Here is a 19,229-nt window from a genome sequence, read left to right on the forward strand (position 1 = left end):
AGTATTAAACCTGGCCGCCTGCCGTGTTTTGCTTGGTTCCCACCATGTTTAAAAGTAGCCACCAAACCTTAAAATCTGGCTGGCACGTTTCAAATTGTGGCTACTCCATTTATCATAATCATAGCATAATCGTAATGAAAAAAGCTATCAGAATAGCTGTGATTTGCAACTTAATTACTATTAAATGGTTTATTATATCAGTCTTCTTGCCACAAAAGCGGAATTGTGTAAGACTTCAACAATAAATAAAAGTACATTACATGTAATTAAAAAGGACATACAAAATAATCTTGACAAATACTATTATAAAAGAAGATACACAATTATACTTAAACTCGAAAATATAATTAAGTTAGATTTAATAAAAATAAATCATCGATTACGTACGTTTAACACACAAAAAGGTTAAACATGGGAAATAATACATGTGAAGGAAATAAAACTGGGCAGGATTGAAAAGGTAAATATTGGGGCATTGTGGGACGGGGTGTAAAATATATGGGAAGGGGATGGAGTCGAGGTAAGTAGGGTTGGATTTGGTGGGGTGGGGTAGGGAACATAGTGTTGGTTAGGATGGGAATTGAATCAACAGAAATATATATAAATGTATATGAGACAATACATATAACCACAGTTTAAAATACACACATATCCAACGATGCAAAGATCCTCTACACAGTCATATGGATCGATTCATAGAGTTAATTAATCGAGATAAATAGGGGATAACACTGTTCCTAAATCTGTTTGTTTTGCGTCTTGGTTCGGATACTAATTTAGACTGACGTAATCTGCTTTCTTCTGGCTGTGGAATGACTGTAACCCGTGCACTGTAACCCAGTCAGACGTGAGACCCCCGTAGCGCACATACCGTTTGCGGTTCGTGCGGACGTTTTAAGTCCATTGATGTCCAATGATGGGTTCACATTCAGATTGATCAGTTTCTGTATGGCAATGTTGTGATCGATTCTGTCGAATGCCTTACTGTAATCAGTCAAAACCAAAGTGGATGTTGCTTTCCTGGTTTCGGCATGTTTGTACAAAGTATGCAATAAATCTATCAAGCAATGTGTAGTAGATAAACCCTTTCTATTTCCGAACTGTTGATCATCCATATAAGTTTTTAAGTCTTCCAGTCCATTTACCATCAAAACCCTCAAGAATTTTAGCAAAATGGTCTGCGCATCCTATTGGTCTTAACTTGTCAACCACTGCAGGAGAGCTTGTGGGGATGGGGACGATAATAGCTCGTTTCCAAACATAAGGGACAATACCAAGTTGAAGTGAAGTATTGAAAATATGAGATAGGGGGTGGTCAACTCACAAGCAAATTCTCGAATGATATGGACTGGAATATTATCTTCAGTTGCAAAGATGGCAAACGTTACGGAAAATAAAGAGGAACTAGATTTTCACGAGGTCCTCAAGTGAACTATTACCCCAGTTTTACCCGCTTAGTCTTGGTTCCAAGACCTTCGTTTTCCTCCTTTTAGATTGACAATTCTTTTAGTGGTGGTTCGTATCGCGGAGGCTGGAAGGTCCTGGAATTAAGACTAATCCCCAAGTTCAAGATTCGGACTTTAGAGATTATTGCGTTAGTTAAAACATGCAGAAGTCAGGTTAAATAAATAAACACGAGTGAAGGAAAAGGTTTCCGCAGAAACAAAAGTAACAAAAACCTGGAAGAGGAACTTGACCGTGCCTTTTACCAGCACGTCTCTTCCGCTTTACGGGATGACAGACCACAAACAAGGAAATGATTTCACTGCCAAATGTATGCTGATTGAATCAATGGTAGGGCATTTTGAACACACTAGCATTGAATCAAAACTTTTTCAGTACATTTTGTCGAGGAAACATAACTCATTCTGAAAGTTTGATCCCTGTCCTATGAGGCTGTTTAAACCCTAAACTGAACAATAAAGAGCGTTGCAGTATTTTGAAATTACAATTTGAATTGGCACATTTAAATGCTAACAAAAGTGTTTTGGACACTCAGCAATAGTTAATAGGCCAGTAAGTAGCCAAGAACGGTTTTAAATAGTGAAAGATATGGTAGTCCACCACGAATCATTCACACCAGAAGCTATTCAAATATACTTGGACAAAATCATTCAAGTATCATTAGTCACCCCTTTACTTATAACAGGCCCTTTGAAAGGGCTTATTGCTGGACTTGTGAAGATTTCGATCAGAACACTAATGGTAAATATATACTTAATAACCTATTGCTTGGAATCTTCAGCGAGGTGTTTAAACAACTTTTCGAGTTTTTAAAATTAATTTCTGAGCTTGATTAATAATATTGAATACTTTGACTTAGTATTTTCTATGTACCCCACGTTATAAGTTTTAAGATGCCTACTGCCAAGCATTATTTTGACGCCCCCGGCTCAACGTAATAGTTTTAACACACTATGACCTTTTACACCATCTCTAGCTAGATAAACTTCGGGGAAATAAATTCCCTGAGAAATCTTCAGCAAATTCATTTCTGTGTTAGTTTCTAAGCATCGCTTTAAGTGTTGACGAAAATGAACGTAAAGAGTCCAGCTCAATTTGCGTATGATTCAAGAACTAGGCCTGTGCAAGTTGTGTATGATTGACCAGTCAGTAAAACGCCAATACATGTATAGGTGAATTTGCTTTTTCCTATGGATCATTGTGTATTTCAGCGTAAACTGTGTCTGCAGATGTTTCAGGTACAGCAGTAGTACCTCCTTGTTGGCTAGCTCTAGTCTTTGAGGAGGTATCTAGGTCTAGATCAGCATAATGCATTCCCCTGGCGCTGTCAGTGTCTTTGCCATCTGTAGCCTGTGCTGTTCCAATACTCTCCAACGGGTCGTGGCTACCCCGGGCTTCCGATCTCGACGTTGTGGGGGTTTCGTCGTCTCCGAAGGGCATGGCGTAGATCACCTGCTCGCTGGCAACTTGATTTGACGCTGAGTCGTGTTCATCGACTGGCGTTAGGTCGGCCGCCTTGTCATTGGCTGAAGTCGGTACCAGGTATCTTCGGATCCTGCCGCTCCCTGTGTGACCCGGAAGGGTATACATGACCCCTGCTGCCTCAGCGGGGTCATCCGTCGATGCATTTGTGCTCAGAGGGTGGGAAGATTGTCGGCTGTCCTCTAAGATATTTTCGTATGTGGGGGCATTACCAGTGTCGTTGGTGTAGTCATTAAGCCCGTCCTTTCTTCCTCGCATCTTGATCAGATTGTCTGCTCCCTCCAGCGGCGGTTGTTTGAGTTTTTGCTTATTCTTAACCCAGTAAATGACAAGAAGAGCCATACCAACCAGGGACAGGACGACAGCAAGGGCACCACCAATTATTGCCCCTGCTGATGATCCCTGTGTCGTGTCGTCGTCTGGTGGCGTAGCTGTTGACGATAGAACTGTCAAAAAAGAGTCATTGACACTCTGGAATTGAGCCCCGTTCACAATTGCGGAACATCTCACCCTAGACTCATCGAAGTCTTCGATTGTGAGTTTAGGGATCTCAAGAGTTTGTCCCTGGGGTGTCAACTCAAAGCGGTAGTCATTGTCCTCTGGACTTATATTCACCTTCCATTCATCCTCTCGGTACACCATCCACCGAAACTCGTCCACATCTGCTGGTGGAACTGTCTCCAAATTGCAGGTGAACACCGCCCTTTCACCTTCGTAGCGAGTTAGGAAGGAAGGCGAGACGGTAACAAAGGGATTAATTTGTAGAGGGAAGAGGGAGCAACTAGGACCAGTCGTATGAGGTCCTGCCGTACAGGTGAACTCCAGCATGTTGTCAGTCGGTTCCAGTACCTGCTGGATCGTATAGCCCTGCCCCGGTTGGGTTTTCCTCGATTTTGAAATTGCAACCTGTTCGTTATTTGAGTCAGCCTTGTACCAAGTCAGGAAACTGACTGGGTCACGTTCAGAGAGAGTACAGGTTAAGGATATTTCTGTGCCGATAGAGGGTTCTTCTGGCTGTACCTCGCACGAGGGAGAGAATCTTGGGAGAAGTGGGTTCACAGTCAACCAAGCTTTGGCCGATAATCGGTTGTGGATACTGCCCGGTTTAAAATACAGTTGGCACCAATATTGTCCACTGTCTTTTGGCTGAACAGTGGGGAAATCAAGGCAATACTGTGTTCTTTCAACGCCCGCCGTAATCATGCGCTGATTAAAAGGATAATACACCTCGTTACAATCAGCGACTCGCATCGAGGGACTTGCCTCGTCTTGTCTGTGAATCCAAGATAGCCTGTAAGAATCGGGGCATGTGTTCACCGTGGCATAGGGTGAGCTGCAGGTGAACCGTGCACTGCCACCTTCAAACGCGGTCGTGTTCCTCGGGTCGCTTGTAAAATCCTGACAGTGTCCAACAATAAACAGGCTGGCAAGATGTAACACGGTTAATGGTGATATATCTATCGCACTCCGTCTTGCAGGAAACGCCATTCCGTTCTCGCAAATTGTTATGATCTTGTCCTTGTTTTACAACAGAAAAGCTTAATCAGTGTTGTAACTCAAGTGTCAATGTCAGTCCCTAGCTACCTACACCACTGTACAGGAGAGTGCAGCGCTGTACAAAGTCTCGTGCGGTGAATCTTAGTGGGTACTGATCATGACGATGTTGCAGTTGAAGGGAATTTCATCAGTCAGTGTGCAAAGGTCGTGGTTTTTTCTTCTGCGTGTTGTTCTCTATACCAATGCATCCGGTGTTCAAGGTAACTAGAGAGGATTAGAGGAATGAACATCCTGCCCTCAGAACATAAATCTCGTTCTTTCTTATGATAACGTTGACTGAATGACTCGTATTGACAGACGTTTTGTAGAGGACTTTGGACGCATTGCGGCTTTACAGGGGTGGATGACCTATGCAATAAAGGGTAACTGCAGTGTTTTTTCAACAATAAAAACCTTCAAAATTCATCTTTGTGTCTCAGTTAACCTCAGTTTTCAATGTTTCGTTTCACTATTTCAAAGGGTAGTTTAATGCCTTTTTGTTTTTTAAGCCAGTTGTTTTCCATATTCATGAGCAAAACCGTGATGTCATTCCAGCAAGAAATCCTCATTGTTCCAAAAATTCCAGCGTTTTGAAGGATTTCGCTGGAAAGTAAATTTTCTGTTCTTTGGTGATTTTTTGCTAAGTATAGCACTAACCAAGTAATCAGCCCTTTCAAAGAAAAGAAATGTTTTCAGTGAGTAAATTCTGGGTTCACATTTCGAGCAGAAAAATGTTTTTTGCTGAACTGCCGTCCCTGGATGCCATCACAGCAACAGCGCCATCAGTTGTCCAGGGAACCATGGAGTTAAAAGCTTAAAAAGGAAACTTTTTATGGTTTGTAACCAAGCACAGAAGTGAACTTAATGTATTGAAGAAAGGTATACTGTTACAGAAAAATTGTGTCCAAGATAAATTTGTTGCACTACACTCTAAGAATAATCAGGCTTTGTCATCGACATCCTTTATGCTGAAATGCGCAACAAACATTTTGCGAACAGCGAGTTGTTAATGGCAGGAAATAGAAAGAGTAACGCCAGTTTCAGACTGTGGAACCAAAATGGCTGTTCACCACGTGCTGCGACACGTGATAACTTCCATTTTGTTTCCACATTTGGGGCACTCTGATTGATGGGCCTTCATAGCGCCCCCATAGCAGTGGTTAGCTTCGAGTGGAGATATTTGCAAGGGTAGGACAGTGGTTGTTAGTTTGGTTGAGTCCGCTCATTCATGCCACATTTCCGAGGGGAAGGGGTAAAGCACTGGTAAGTTAAAAGCTAAAAAAATATTTGAAAAAGGCATAAGGGGTCAATTTTAAAGTTCTGTTAAGTATAATAGACTGTATTCGCGGCGTCCCCAATTTGAGTCGTATTCCTGAACGTACAGTATAAATTTTAAACCCGTAATGGGATAGTACCAGGTGATTTTTTTGGGGGGGGTGTACCACAACAAATAAATTCCCATAGACAGCAATGATAAATCCCCATACTTCACAATTATTTTAAAAATACTCACAACTCTCACAGGTGTCCAGGCTGCGCAGAAAAGCGATGATCGACATGTCCCCTTTCATTTTCCTTTCAATTTTCAGGGGGTTGACCAATGAATTTTTCAGAATTTTTCACCAGAAGCAGACCACCCCTAAATTGAAGAAAATGTCCCTGCCCAGAAAAGTAGCCATTTTGAAAAACCCTCCTCTGCAAAACGGCCAAATAGTACCACTTTCGAACCCGATTGCACCCAAATTGCTCAGAATTGAAAGCCCAAAGTCCGGGCCAGAGGTTCAGTGCCATATTTCTCCAATTCGTCAATTTCATGGTTCTCAGGACTCTCTAATATAGAATGTTTTGAGAGTATAACTTTTATTAATGAGCTCGGCGGACATATTTCGGGCCTTTTTGCGAGGGTGCACCCTTTATGCGGGTCGGAATGAAATTGTAGAATATAGTCTGGTTCTTTGAATTTAACGTTTTCCAATAAATACACTACGTTGGGGAATATGACCGAAATTGTGTTTGATTCAAGGCCAAGTGCCAGAGTTCACGCATTATAATACCTGTGGCAGTTTTTTTATTTAATGACTGGTTTATCATTCCAATAAGGATCTAAAAACTCCAGAGTGTGCCTAATTTTACACCTTGGAAGAAGCAGAGGTTGTTCAGATGATACAGACATACAAGCCACTTTCCAACGCATAATGAGGAAGAAGAGCACTCGGTCCCGGATACAATACATTCATGCTCGATAAAGAAAAAAACAATGATAAAATGCCCAATTTTAATGGTGAAATGCTATTCCATACCACCTAATTAAAATTTCAATCTAAAATAATGCTGTTTAATACATTCATCTAATTATCGTGCCGATTTTCTTTCCTTTATTGTGCTTGCTTTATAAGCTTTAAGGTAATTATGTTGAACATGCAAAGTGTCTTTCTAGTCATAGCTCACCTTAGGCATTTATACAAACGCTGTTACTACAAAATTACAAATATTAATTACAATAAACATGAGGCCAATATAATCCAACGATCCACATATGTTCACAGCTAACGGAACTGACCATCTTCTCACAATTAATAACCAACATTTGCCTTGCTGTGTTTGTATCGAAGGTTGACTGTAATTCAATCTGTTTCATGTTCCTGGCAACACTAATGACAAACATGAGCATTTTGTTTCTGTTATATCCAGGGTTATCGACTCGGGGATGATGCCAATCCTGTAGCCCATCGCTTAGCCGATTATGAGGGGTAGGAGTAGGATTGGCAAACGGATTGAACATCACAAGATGCTGGAGAGAAGATTGTGGCAGACAAGAGGAGACTTGACCCAGATTTAGACGGAATTGGAAAAAAGTGTGACAAATGCGAGGAGTTCACGATGATTGCCTCGTGTCCTGTGCTTATCGCTGACAAGGGACCTAAAAGAGTAAGTTTCCTTCTTGGAACTGATTTCCTGTTTAAGACGTAGCAACATAACAATATACAATAGTGAAATGATTTTGCCACCTTCAATATTGTATTGTGAGCTTTTTAACAGAGATCTGCAATACCAAATTACATTTAAGCTAAGGCCACCCCTAGAACGGGTTTCTAGATCTACAGCTACGTCTGCATGCACGTGGCTATGCAATCACGACAAGCAAAGATCACGTGTTTGGTCAACTGAAAACCGGTACTACATTCATAAATAAGTGATATTACATGTACATGTACTTGCAATGCACAAAGCAAAAATTCTGGATCGTGAATAACTTTTGAACTAGGCATTATAGGTCTAGATCTTTGCTTGTCGCGAATGCACAGCCACAGTCATGCTGACATGGTCAGGGTATATGCCTCGCCCCATGAAAAATCTTTGTTCCCGTCACCCCACTGAAAATTTTGAAAAGAAAAGAATTAAGTTATAACAAACGGTTCCGCCCCCTCTGTGATGCCCAGCCTGCCCACCCACTCTTTTCTGGCTACGCTGCTGGTTTTGCCATAAGCTTTTTACATGCAAGCAAGCAGGATAACTTGGCAGAGTAAAACTTAGCCACAAAATATTCAGCATTTAATGAGCCCCCTGTGACAGTCTCTGATCATTATATTCTTGGACTGATTATTTAGTACTGCACTGACGTGATATGGATGGCAATTACGGATCCAATCGCCCAGGCTAAAATGTCCATATTACCGTCTTCTGCCTGCCCTGGGCTGGCTGGCTAGTTGTTTCCTTTACGCGGCTTGGCGTAGATTGGTTCACTGTTGGAGCTGACTCCTTTGGCAGATGTTTTTCGATTCATTGCAGGACGTGGAGAGGGTGTTGTCACCGACATATCGCTGCAACTGTTTGTGCTGTCGGTCGATGGTGCCGTGTATATGTAATGACGGGTCACGCCGTCATTGTTTTTTTCAGGTATGGCGTATAAGGGTCCAGTCCACTAATTCAAGCCCCATTGAAAACAGTACAAAATCAGCACCGTTCAGGGCTCAATAGCATGCACGCCAACATCCCTGAGATTTCTGAAACACAAATGAAATTCTTGTCTGGTCACTTATCTTTCAATTTCTTTTCAATTTTTTGTGGGTTAACCAATTACATTTTTAATTATTCCCACAAAACAAAATCACCCCCCAAAAAGTGATTTTTCCGAAGTCTGATTGCAGCCATTTTTCAAGTGGCAACCCTCAACTTTCTCGGGCACTTAGGACCATTTTTCAACCGTAGTTTTCAGCCCTTCTGCCCTCATATGAAAGCTCAAAGACCCAGGGAGTTGATCCTGGCAACGATTTACACAATCTCACCATTTTGGGGGCCAAACAATCTCCTTTTTCAAAAGATACTGTGGGGGCACTTTTAATGCTAATGAGCTGGTCAGAAATTCTCACTTGAATTAGTGGTCTGCACCCATAACACTTCTTGACCTGCCTCATCAGGTGGCGTGAGGGTTGCGTCTTGTGGGTCAGGTTGGTTCCCTGTGTCCTGGGCGAGACCCTCGTAGATGGGATTGACTATTAAGACGGACGAGATGGCAGTCTCTTCGTCAGCGGTTGGGTTACGTACCTCTTCCTCCTCCGATTTACTTGATCTCTTGACCCTTCGAGTCTTTATTGCTATAATTTGGGCACAGGAAACCGAGGCAATTAAGAGGACGGCGAGGCTGAGGGAGCATCCGACGATGACCCATAGTAGGTACTGCTGAAAACCATTGCTGCCATTGTCATCGTGGGGGTTGGCATGTTTTTCGTTAGTGGTGCTGGGTTGAGTCATATTGGGGCTCGAGAAGTTTGTGGGTGCTGTGCTGATGTGGGATTCTTGGACTAGTCTTGAATCTTCGTTGCTTTTTGCAGTTCGTGTTGATGTCACTGTTTCTGCAGGTGATGGGTTCGTGTTTGTCGTAACATGGTCTCCCGGATCACGTCTTGTGTTGAAAATGGTGGAGTGATCTGGTTGTATGTACACGCTTTGTCTTACAGTGCTTGTGGTGTTGGTCTCTTCTGAGATTTGAGTAAGTGATGCACTACCAGTGGATAAGATGTCAGTCTCCTGAGTCGAGCTGTCTGTGCTGGGAAGTTCGTCCGTCTCCGTCAAATTGAAGACAGACAGATTGTCCATGGTTGTGCCACCTTGCATGCTTTTGGTTGAGCGAGGTGGCTCTGTGGAATGACTTTTTGATGAAAACCTCGGTTGATTAGGTTCTACTGCCAACCGGGCGCGGTTAGACTTGTAGTTAGCTGTGTCATCGTAGAACAGGTAACACCAATATTCCCCACCGTCTTCTATCCGCACATTGTTGATATCAAGCCGATACGTTCCATTCTCGAAATCAAGCTCAACTGTCATCCGCCTCTCCGATTCCAAGTTGGGTTCTACAGTGGCACATTTTGTAACAGAGTCCAATCTTTGAATGTACCTCTTCCACTCTATGCCTTTTCCTTCTTGACAATTAATCACAGAAGTGGTGCCGCAAATTAATGTTACGTTACTTCCCTCCACCACGTTCTTGCTTTGTGGGTGGAGGAAAAAGTGATTGGCGTTAGCAGCTGCGAAAAGCTGATAGGCAACAAGCAGTAATAATGTAAGGAGGCACATGTCGGTTTGCTTCATAATTACAGCTACAAGCACTAATTATTCCCGAAAAGGTCCTCTTTATTTGTATAGAATGGAGCAGTTTGTGTGTCAGACTTAAATAGAGATAGGAGTGGACCCACTGCGTCAGTGCGTCAACTGTTTCCAGCCAGCTCTTCACCATAAATGTGGCGTTAATTGAAAACAGATTATCTGACGCACGATCGAGTACTGATCAGTGTTGTTTCAATCAGATTGTGGAGCTCGTCATAGAAAAACAAATGGGTTCCCTGTCAACTTCCGTGACATGTATCTGGCACAAAATAACTAATTCCCTTTGGATAACAAGTTAATATATGGGGCGGGCATGTTACCTGCTATTTCGAATGCGTTCAATGACTCGAGGAATGGTATCACCGTATAGATTCACAATTGAATACCTACTTGAATGATTTAAGTTTCGTGTTTTGTGTCTGTTCTGATTTTTATATCCAGGGTAATCGACTTGGGGATGACAACAATCCAATAGCCCATCGTTTAGCCGATTATGAGGAGTAGGAGTGGGCTTGGCAAACGGTTGGAACATCACAAAATGCTAGACAGAAAATAGTGGCAGAAAAGAGGGACCTAAAAGACTAAGTTTCCTTCTTGGAATTGATTTCCTGTTTAAGACGTAGCAACATAACAATATACAAACAGTGGAATGATTTTGCCACCTGCAATATTGTGTTGTGAGCTTTTTAACACAGATCTGCAATACCAATTACGTGTACAAGGTTAAGCCCCTAAAACGGGTTTCTAGATCTACAGCTACGTCAGCATGCACGTAGCTATGGAATCACGACAAGCAAAGATCACGTGATAAGTCAAATGACAAACCGGTACTACATTCACAAATGAAGTGATATTACATGTACTTGCACAAAGCAAAAAATCCGGATAACGAAAAGCTTTTGAACTAGGCATTTATAGGTCTAAATCTTTGCTTGTCGCGAATGCATAGCCACAGGCATGCTGGCATGGTCGGGATATGTGCCTGGCCCCATGAAAAATCTTCGTTCCCGTCACCCTACTGAACATTCTGAAAAGAAAAGTAAAGAATTAAGTTGTAACAAACTGTCCCCTATCCGTGGCACCCAGCCTGCCCACTCACTCTGTTTTAGCTACGCTGCTCAGTGCAGGCTTTGTGATAATCTTTTTACATGCAAGCATTCAGGATAACTTGGCCGATTAAAACTTAGCCAATAAGTATTTAGCATTTAATGAGCCCCCTGTGATTATTATGTTATTGCACTGATTACTGTACTGTACTGGATATGGATGGCAATTACGGATCCAATCGGCAAGGCTAAAATGTCCATAATACCGTCTCCTGCCTGCCCTGGGCTGGCTGGCTAGTTACTTCCTTTACGCGGCTTGGCGTAGATTGGTTCACTGTTGGAGTTGACTCCTTTGGCAGATGTTTTGGATTCATTGCAGGATGTGAAGACGTATCGCTGTACCTGCTTGTGTTGTCGGTCGATGATACTGTGTAATGATAGGTCACGCCGTCATTGGTTTTGTCAGGTGTGGCGTATAACTCTTCCTGACCTGCCTCATCAGGTGGCGCAATGGTTGCGTCTTGTGGGGCAGGTTGGTTCCCCAAGTCTTGGGCGAGACCCTCGTAGATGGGATTAGCTACTAAGATGAACGAGGTAGCAGCCTCTTCATCGGTGGTTGGCTGTCGTTCAGTTTCCTACTCAGCCCCAGTTGATCTCGAAATCTTTCTTGTTTTTTTTCACAAAGACTCTTGTGTAATAAACGACAGCAACTAAGAGTAAGGCGAAACCCAAGGAGCAACCTAGAATAACCCATACTGGATAGTGCCGATCAATACCTCCCTGGCCTTTGTCATCGTCTGGCACTGATGTGATGCTGGGTTGAGATTGATCAGGATCTTGCATGCTTGGGGTCTCTTTACTGGTGGGATATTTTTAGTCTAGGTCTCGATAATCTTTGTTGTTTGTGGCACTTTGATGTAGTGGCACTGTTGCTGCCTATGAATACTTTCTATTTGTACTGATATTGCCCTGCACATCGCGTACGGTTGTGTTTGATGTGAGTGGCGTCAGAGGCGCGGTCGTACGCGGTGACATAGTATCAATGATCTCGTCTTTCACTCTTTTACGTGATGTACTTTCTGTGGATAAGATGACATAGTTCTGATCTTAAATGTTTGTACCAGGGAAGTCATCTTCCGCTGTCAATGTAGAATTAGATGAAGAATGGCCAGTTGGCGGCACTAAAAAAGTAATAAAATCCAAAGTTAACTGCTTGCGGCGAAAGATGTCGTACACAATTTGTCATCGTTTTCACGATGTGTAACACAGACACTGTGTGTGGTAACTCTGAGAAACTGCGTACCGTAAATAACAGTTTTGATGAAAGGAACTGATACAGGGGTATCCGCTCGCATTGCGATTCCTGACGATCATTGTCATTGACATAGGCCTATCTTCTGGAGGAGGGGCTCGGCCCAAATTCACAGAATGTTTCATTGATTTCTTCGTATTGGTTCAAAAACCTCATACTTTAAACCTTTTGACTTAGGAAATTAAAAGTTACCTTAGAACAGAAGTTCGCTCATGAATCCACTTATTTTTCATCTTGAAACTTTCTGCCTTCACACTGACAGAAAGGAAATCACGTAACATAATATTGCAGGAAAAGTAAGCATTAGTTTTATTTAAATATACGCTAATTTGCACCGCACCGGCATATTCGCTTTTCCAGTAATACGACTGATGCCGTCACTATACAGTAAGACACGCCCTTACGTAGTAGTCTCAGACTCGTGTTCCGAGGCATGACTACTACCGGCTACCAGTGAACAGCTTGCTAGCCACCTTGGCTACAGCCAGGAAAAGATCATGGGTCTCAAATGGAAGAAGAACGAAGAGGAAAGATGTTCGTACTTGCTTTTTAAACTTGATCCGAGCAATTCTACTCCAGTCATGTTTTTTCTCAAAACTGATAGGCATATGAACAGCGGCCACGCGGAATAAAGTATCGAAAGTGAAACACAGGTGAGAGAAAGAAAGCAATAAATGGCCTTTTTAACTTGGGTCTATTCATATTTTATGAAAAAGATATCCTAGTTTATTAAATAAACAAAATAGTTTACAGTGTACCATTTCTTTTAGTTGAAATTATGGCTTTTCTTTGCATGAAAGTATAAAACAGAGTTACAATTAAGTTGTGTAAGTAATGTAAACATTTTAAAAGCTTTCAACGTTAAATTACCAAAGACCTAGATAGTAGAGGTTATATTTAGAAAAATCCATTTCCATTTTTAAGCACGTGAACTGGAGCTGCTTTATAGAGTACTGCTTTAATCTACGTGACTTCCAAAACATTGGTGTATCTCTAGAAAACGGGAATTTATCATGTACTGTCATTTGATTGTCAAAATAGCTATTACGAAAGAGTGAGCCCGTTGAATAACATTGGAACTCATGAAAAGACACGTTGTAACAGTTGTTCTCTTTTATAAAATAGTTATGGGAGTGAAACTCTTCAAGATGACTCAGGTTTTGCTTTAACTTTGTGGTACATTGTGCTAGTCATGATTACGATGCCATCTTTACCGAATAGCTAACATAGTACAGATTGCTATCAACACAGTTGCCCGAGATTTCTTTAGCATTGAAACTCTTGAAGCTTGCAACAAATGTTATACAACTTTATTTCAATAACAAATTAGCTGCTGTGACTCACGGTGAAATGAGAACATCTCTAAAAATTACAAAAAAGACGAGTTTCATAGTGGGACTTTTCGTTACCGTTAGTGATATGACAAAGGCCCAGATTTACAGTCGCCATGGAAAATTATTTAATTGTTTCACTAAAATTCACTTTCATTTCCAGAGTTGCCATGTCATACATACCTATATATGATGCATACACAAATATTTAACTCAAATTAAGAAAGATACGCATTCACCTTACCCTTCCCAATAATCAGTTGGAAACCTCTTGACCACTTCGATTGAACATATATGATCGATATGATACATCCAAATACTTCTTCAATGTGAACAAGAGGCCCTCCTTGACATTTGCGTGCCTTGTCAATTACATGTACTGTATATCATGTGTTATTTATCGTCTATTCTCTGTTCAACAAACCTCTGATTTCTACCATGTCACCACGGATGGAGGCGTAATTGATCGAATCATCTTCTCGCTCGTTCTCTTCTTCTGTCGCTTGAGGGCGCTGCAGATCCAAATCGGCATAGACCAATCCCTCCACGTTTTTCAGTTTTGGGTCTTCCTTGTGTTCAGAAGACTCGGAGGCCCCACCGACCGGCTCTGGCCGAGATGTTTCCCGCTTGTCTGGCACGGCGTAGGGTGATATGCCGTTGGAGACTCTCTTCTCCTCGCTGGCAGGTCGAGGGAGGTTAACATAACCCGAACTGTTGGCGTACGTCGGTGATGATGTGCCAACCTCAGTCTCCTCATGCCTAGCCTTGTCAGGAGTTGCGTACAAACTCGACTGTGCATTGACCGTGTCATCAGCTGACTGCGCTTCTCCTGCTTGTTCATCATGTCCACTCAAGTCTTGTGGGACTTCTTCGTACGTAGGGGACGCCTGTACCACCGTTAGGCCTACCCTCTCGTGGCCTGGTGAGTTTTGGAACCGGGCCCCAACAACCCCCTGCTTGTGCTTGTTCTTTATGATGTAAAAACCCAGGCCAGCAATGACAATCAGTAAGAATATCACACCTAAGACGCTCCCTACGATGATGCCTGTACTAGGGCTAGCGCCACCGGAAGTGTTGTCTGTTTGTCCTTTTTCAAACGTAGTAATCATTACCTCTGTTGTCACAGTGGTTGTTTCCAAGGGGACGACGATCAACAAAGTCACCTCGCTGCTCACTGATTCTAACGGGTCGACTGCAATACATCTGACCTCAGTGTTGTTGAATGTAGCAGTTGTTACGCTCACAATCTCCAAGTCTTGTCCAAGATCACTTAAACGGTATGTACCTTGCAGCTGTTGAATGGTGTTCATATTGACCTTTATGTCCTCCTCGTCTCTGCGCAAGCGCCATCTGAATTCCTGAGCTGCTGGAATGGACTGGGAAGAACACCTGAAGGACGCCACCTCGCCCTCTGACACAGCCAGCGAAGGACTTGGCGTGAGTGTGACATTCGTCGGTATTTGTAGCGGGCTTATGGTGCACCTGGGTCCGTTAGCAAGATCCTGGCCGACTACACAGCTGAACTCCCCGTTATTGTCATATTCTGTGATCTGAAAGTTCACGCTAAAGTAATCTCCGGGATTGATTCGTCTCGTTGGTTCTGAAGGGACTGTTTCATTTGATTGTAACTTGAGCCAGGTCAGCAGGCTTGGTGGATCGAGTATTGAGAGTCTGCATCGGAGCTCAACCGTTGTTCCAACATTGGGCACTAGAGGGTAAAATTCACACCAGGGTTCATGTCTTGGTAAGGCATTAACAGTCAAAAGGGCATTTTCTGACGTGTAAATGTAATCACGGTTGTAATATATGTAACATTCATAGTAGCCCGTATCTTCAGGGCGAGTTGGATCAATAGTGAGAGTGTAACGACCATTCCATTTTGAAACTGTCATTCGGTCACTGAAGTCTCTGTAAACATTTGTACAGCGAGTGAGGTATTCCCGATGTCCAGTTGAACGGGTGCTCCTCCGCCAATAGAAATCATAAGAAGAACAGGATGTTCTGTAGTTATAGTGGTATGATTCTTCGCATGTCAGTGTCACACTTCCTCCCTCATTCACTGTCGCTGCTTCGGGATTTTGTATGAATTCCGCTCTGGCCATCAAACAAATGGCAGTTAGAATAGTAACAGATAGCATGATGAAAACCCAATGCTAAAAAGTCTGTCTTCACATCATGTTCGTCCTGGTCGTGAATTCGAACAACAACTCACACCTCGGGAATCAGATTCCGTGGGCTTTCATCCACGGCCAGCAGTTAAATATGAATAATTGGATATCTACACCGTGTGATGTATCATAAATATTGGTTACGTTTTCCAGAACGACGAGATCGAAAGTTGGCTGTTTATAATTCTGAGACAAAAGAAGAGGAGGTCATTTAAGCGATGTCGAACACGGGCTTCCCAGAGCACGAGGGCTATATCCTTTGAAAATGCTCTACACATCAACAACCAGGAAGATTCTGTGGAGTAATTTAAATGAAATGCAATGTCCATGCGTACACACAGTAAAAACGTACCTCAAAAGTGTCCTGCGCAGTGGGTATATCCACCATCAAATCGCGACCAGTTTCTATATGCTGTTTAATTGTGTGTTCACTTGATAAGATCTCCTGGTGCTACCATTTCCGGGAATGCATTGTGGTCTGACTTGATTGCTCTGTTGCATCAGCACAAAAGGAAATCATATGAATTGGTAGCACAGGAAAAGGTCAACTTTTATTTGTTGTTACTTAAAGCGACAGTTAATTCCCACCGCTCCGCTGAACGATATTTAGTGAAATTTGAAACTCGAATAAAAACAAATCGTTGATTATAAAGCCCATGCCGTATAACCGTAGTAACACAACAACACACGTAGACTTTGAGATGATGGAAAGTCAACAACGTCATTTTGGCTGTCTCAGATGTCAACGAAAGTGAACAACTTTCCATTCTAACTCTTTTCCATAGAGTGTGTGAAATGGTGTTTTAAAATAAAAAAGTGCACTTAATTTCAACGAACCAGGTGTTTGAGTAAATTATATACATTATCAAATATTTTGAAAGAGATTTTAGGAAGACATATGGTAGAGTTGTTATGTAGGCCATTCGGGCCATTGTTATCCTGTGTTGCCGAATACGGATAAATCATGAGATTTACATTAAATCAGCTGTCTTCCGTCGATTGTTGTGTGCTAGGGCAACTAGGATCGATGGCTGAACAGTCTCGAGTCTTAGAGAAATGGTTAAAGTGCCAGTAGGTCGCAGGAAAATAAATGTACACCATCCTTCAAGCCGAGGTGCATGCTTTCTGATTTCCTCCCTAGGCTATGACTAAATGCCCATTTCGTTGTCCTTGGGTAAACTTTTGGTCCAGGGGTGCTCTTATCATAGACTTATCGTTTGCTACGTCACAGTTACAAGGGTAAATTTTGCCAACCATGGCAAACTCCGACTGGCCGTTAGTGCAAAATCGAAATAACTGCACTCATGAAACTTTTGCAAAATCTGATACAAAGCCATGTACCTTGACTAATACTTCTGCCATACCAAATGAAAATGCCTCCAAGCCTTGGCCATCCATGTAATCAAAAATAGCGGTTATTGAGCAAGGTCTAGCTAAATTCAGCGACTACACGCCTAACCTAAGTTTGGGACCCTTTCGTGGCAGTTTGGCTGGTACTGTGGTGCTGGTTTACCTCGCTCTGTAGAGTGGATTTTATTTCTAACGTCTCTCCTGATCCCTGCACGCATCATCAATGAGCAGCGTTCGTGAACCTCATGTCCTGCGACGTTTTCATATTGGGTGAGTTGAAGCGCTCTCTTTAGTTCGCTTCACGTAAGTTCACCCTTCCACTTAGTTTGTACGCATGCGCTAAAATTCGGCAAAGTCGTAGTCTTTTTCTGTGCTTGTTAAAATGGCGACGCCAGCCAGCAAACGACTATACCAAAGTTCATCTGCGGAGATCTTCTTCAGTGTTTAAAAGTTTGCTGAATTTATACATGAGAAATATAATCAGGCTTTAGATTTCATTTTATGGTGTGTTTCTTGTTATTCATAAGTTACATTTCGGAGAAAATGGGGTGAAAGATGTCTGTGTACGTCACATCTGAACCTAAAAAAAAGCCATTTTAAAATTGAAATTTTGAATTGTTCTCCAGTTTTTCCACTCATGCTACATGTCTTGGTAATTGAAAGAGTATTTGAAAAAAGGGTACCATATTTAAGCTACTGCGAATTGCCCATCGAAGGAAGTTGAAATTGATAAAACTAAAAAACGTTAGTTTTCTCAATACTGGCGTTTCACTATAGTGCGCCACCAAGAGATTGCAATGCGTTGACCAATCACAATGCGCGAAATTTGTCGACCCAATGCGCGTTCGGAAAGGGTCGACAAATTTCGCGCGCTGTGATTGGCCAACGCGTTGCAAACACATGGTGGCGCACTATTGTGAATCGCCCCTATTTCAACTTTGGGTTTCTGTCGATTGATCGTCGGCCACGATTTATGTGTGCACATGTGCAACACACATGTACATATATATGTACTCCATCAACGCACGTATACATGCACTACTACGGACAAATGATTCTCGTTCAAAATATTAAATTTGCAATAACTGGAAAACACTACCGATGTTTTTTATTGGGTCTCGTTACACACGACACTTTATTTCGTTTGTTTGGATATGGAGAAATTGTTTTAAAATGGGAAAGACCGTAGACGTATTTTCTTTCAAATCTGATCGTGTTTATTTTTTAAAAATCAGTTTTTCAGAATTTGTTTCAGATTTTCTGCAATTGGGTTCATATAATACGATGGTGTAATGTTGTCCAATCAATTTTTAATTATCAGGTTATCCCCGTGAACTTTGTATTTTTCTAAAATAAATTATAGTCTCCATCTCCGGAAAGAAGTTCGGAACGGTGTCCTAAGTCGCCTGTCTCAAAATCCACAGTAAAGTGATCGAGTGCGCATGCACTAACTCTCAACTAACTGGTGCACAAAGACATGAGAGTGAACATACGTGGCTTACTTATCACACGATCGTGACGTTTAAAAGCCCTCAACGGTCTTAATGAGAAAGACGTCCAGTCTCACTCTTGCCCAAAAGAAAAGGTGAGCGACCTTTTTTGCAGGGCAGTCTGTCCGCAAATCCTTTTACGACATATCTCCCTGAAGATATTTTAGGTGAGCAACTCATGAGCGTGTACATAAACCAATGCAGTATTTTTAATTGAGTAAAATTGTTGCCATCTCCCGCCTAAAGCCACAGTGAAATCGTCTGCACGTCATGCATGAAACAGCACGATTTGCAATATCCGCTCAGGCTTAGCTCGGCCGCACGATTTCCCGAGACAATACACCAAAGACTTCCCATACTCGAAACTCCAAAATGATTTCACCAATAGATAGCTTATTGGGATAATGAGTCTGTCACACAGGCTAGGTGTCTCTGCGGATGATTAA

The 19,229-nt window shown here is 42.2% G+C and overlaps 2 protein-coding genes and 1 long non-coding RNA gene across 3 annotated transcripts in view; 1 reads left to right on the forward strand and 2 right to left on the reverse strand.

The window, feature by feature from the left end:
* LOC110978910 (uncharacterized) overlaps positions 1-19,229 on the forward strand; it is a 51,830-nt gene that overhangs the window by 10,865 nt on the left and 21,736 nt on the right. The window contains exon 3 of the long non-coding RNA XR_002598144.2: positions 7,174-7,410. This is a non-coding gene — a long non-coding RNA (uncharacterized LOC110978910). The remainder of the gene's footprint in view (positions 1-7,173; positions 7,411-19,229) is intronic.
* On the reverse strand, positions 163-4,879 carry LOC110978906 (uncharacterized). The gene has a single exon (XM_022234241.2). The coding sequence runs from the start codon at positions 4,432-4,434 to the stop codon at positions 2,653-2,655; it is 1,782 nt and encodes a 593-aa protein (XP_022089933.2). The 5' UTR covers positions 4,435-4,879; the 3' UTR covers positions 163-2,652.
* On the reverse strand, positions 12,796-16,382 carry LOC147796721 (uncharacterized). Its single transcript, XM_087146780.1, has one exon. It carries the CDS (start codon positions 15,911-15,913, stop codon positions 14,180-14,182), a length of 1,734 nt encoding a protein of 577 aa, XP_087002906.1. The 5' UTR covers positions 15,914-16,382; the 3' UTR covers positions 12,796-14,179.

The sequence above is a fragment of the Acanthaster planci genome, linkage group LG15 (assembly GCF_054643075.1).
Source record: "Acanthaster planci isolate LZ-2023a linkage group LG15, COTS_SCS, whole genome shotgun sequence".
In the NCBI taxonomy this organism is placed as follows: Eukaryota; Metazoa; Echinodermata; class Asteroidea; order Valvatida; family Acanthasteridae; genus Acanthaster; species Acanthaster planci.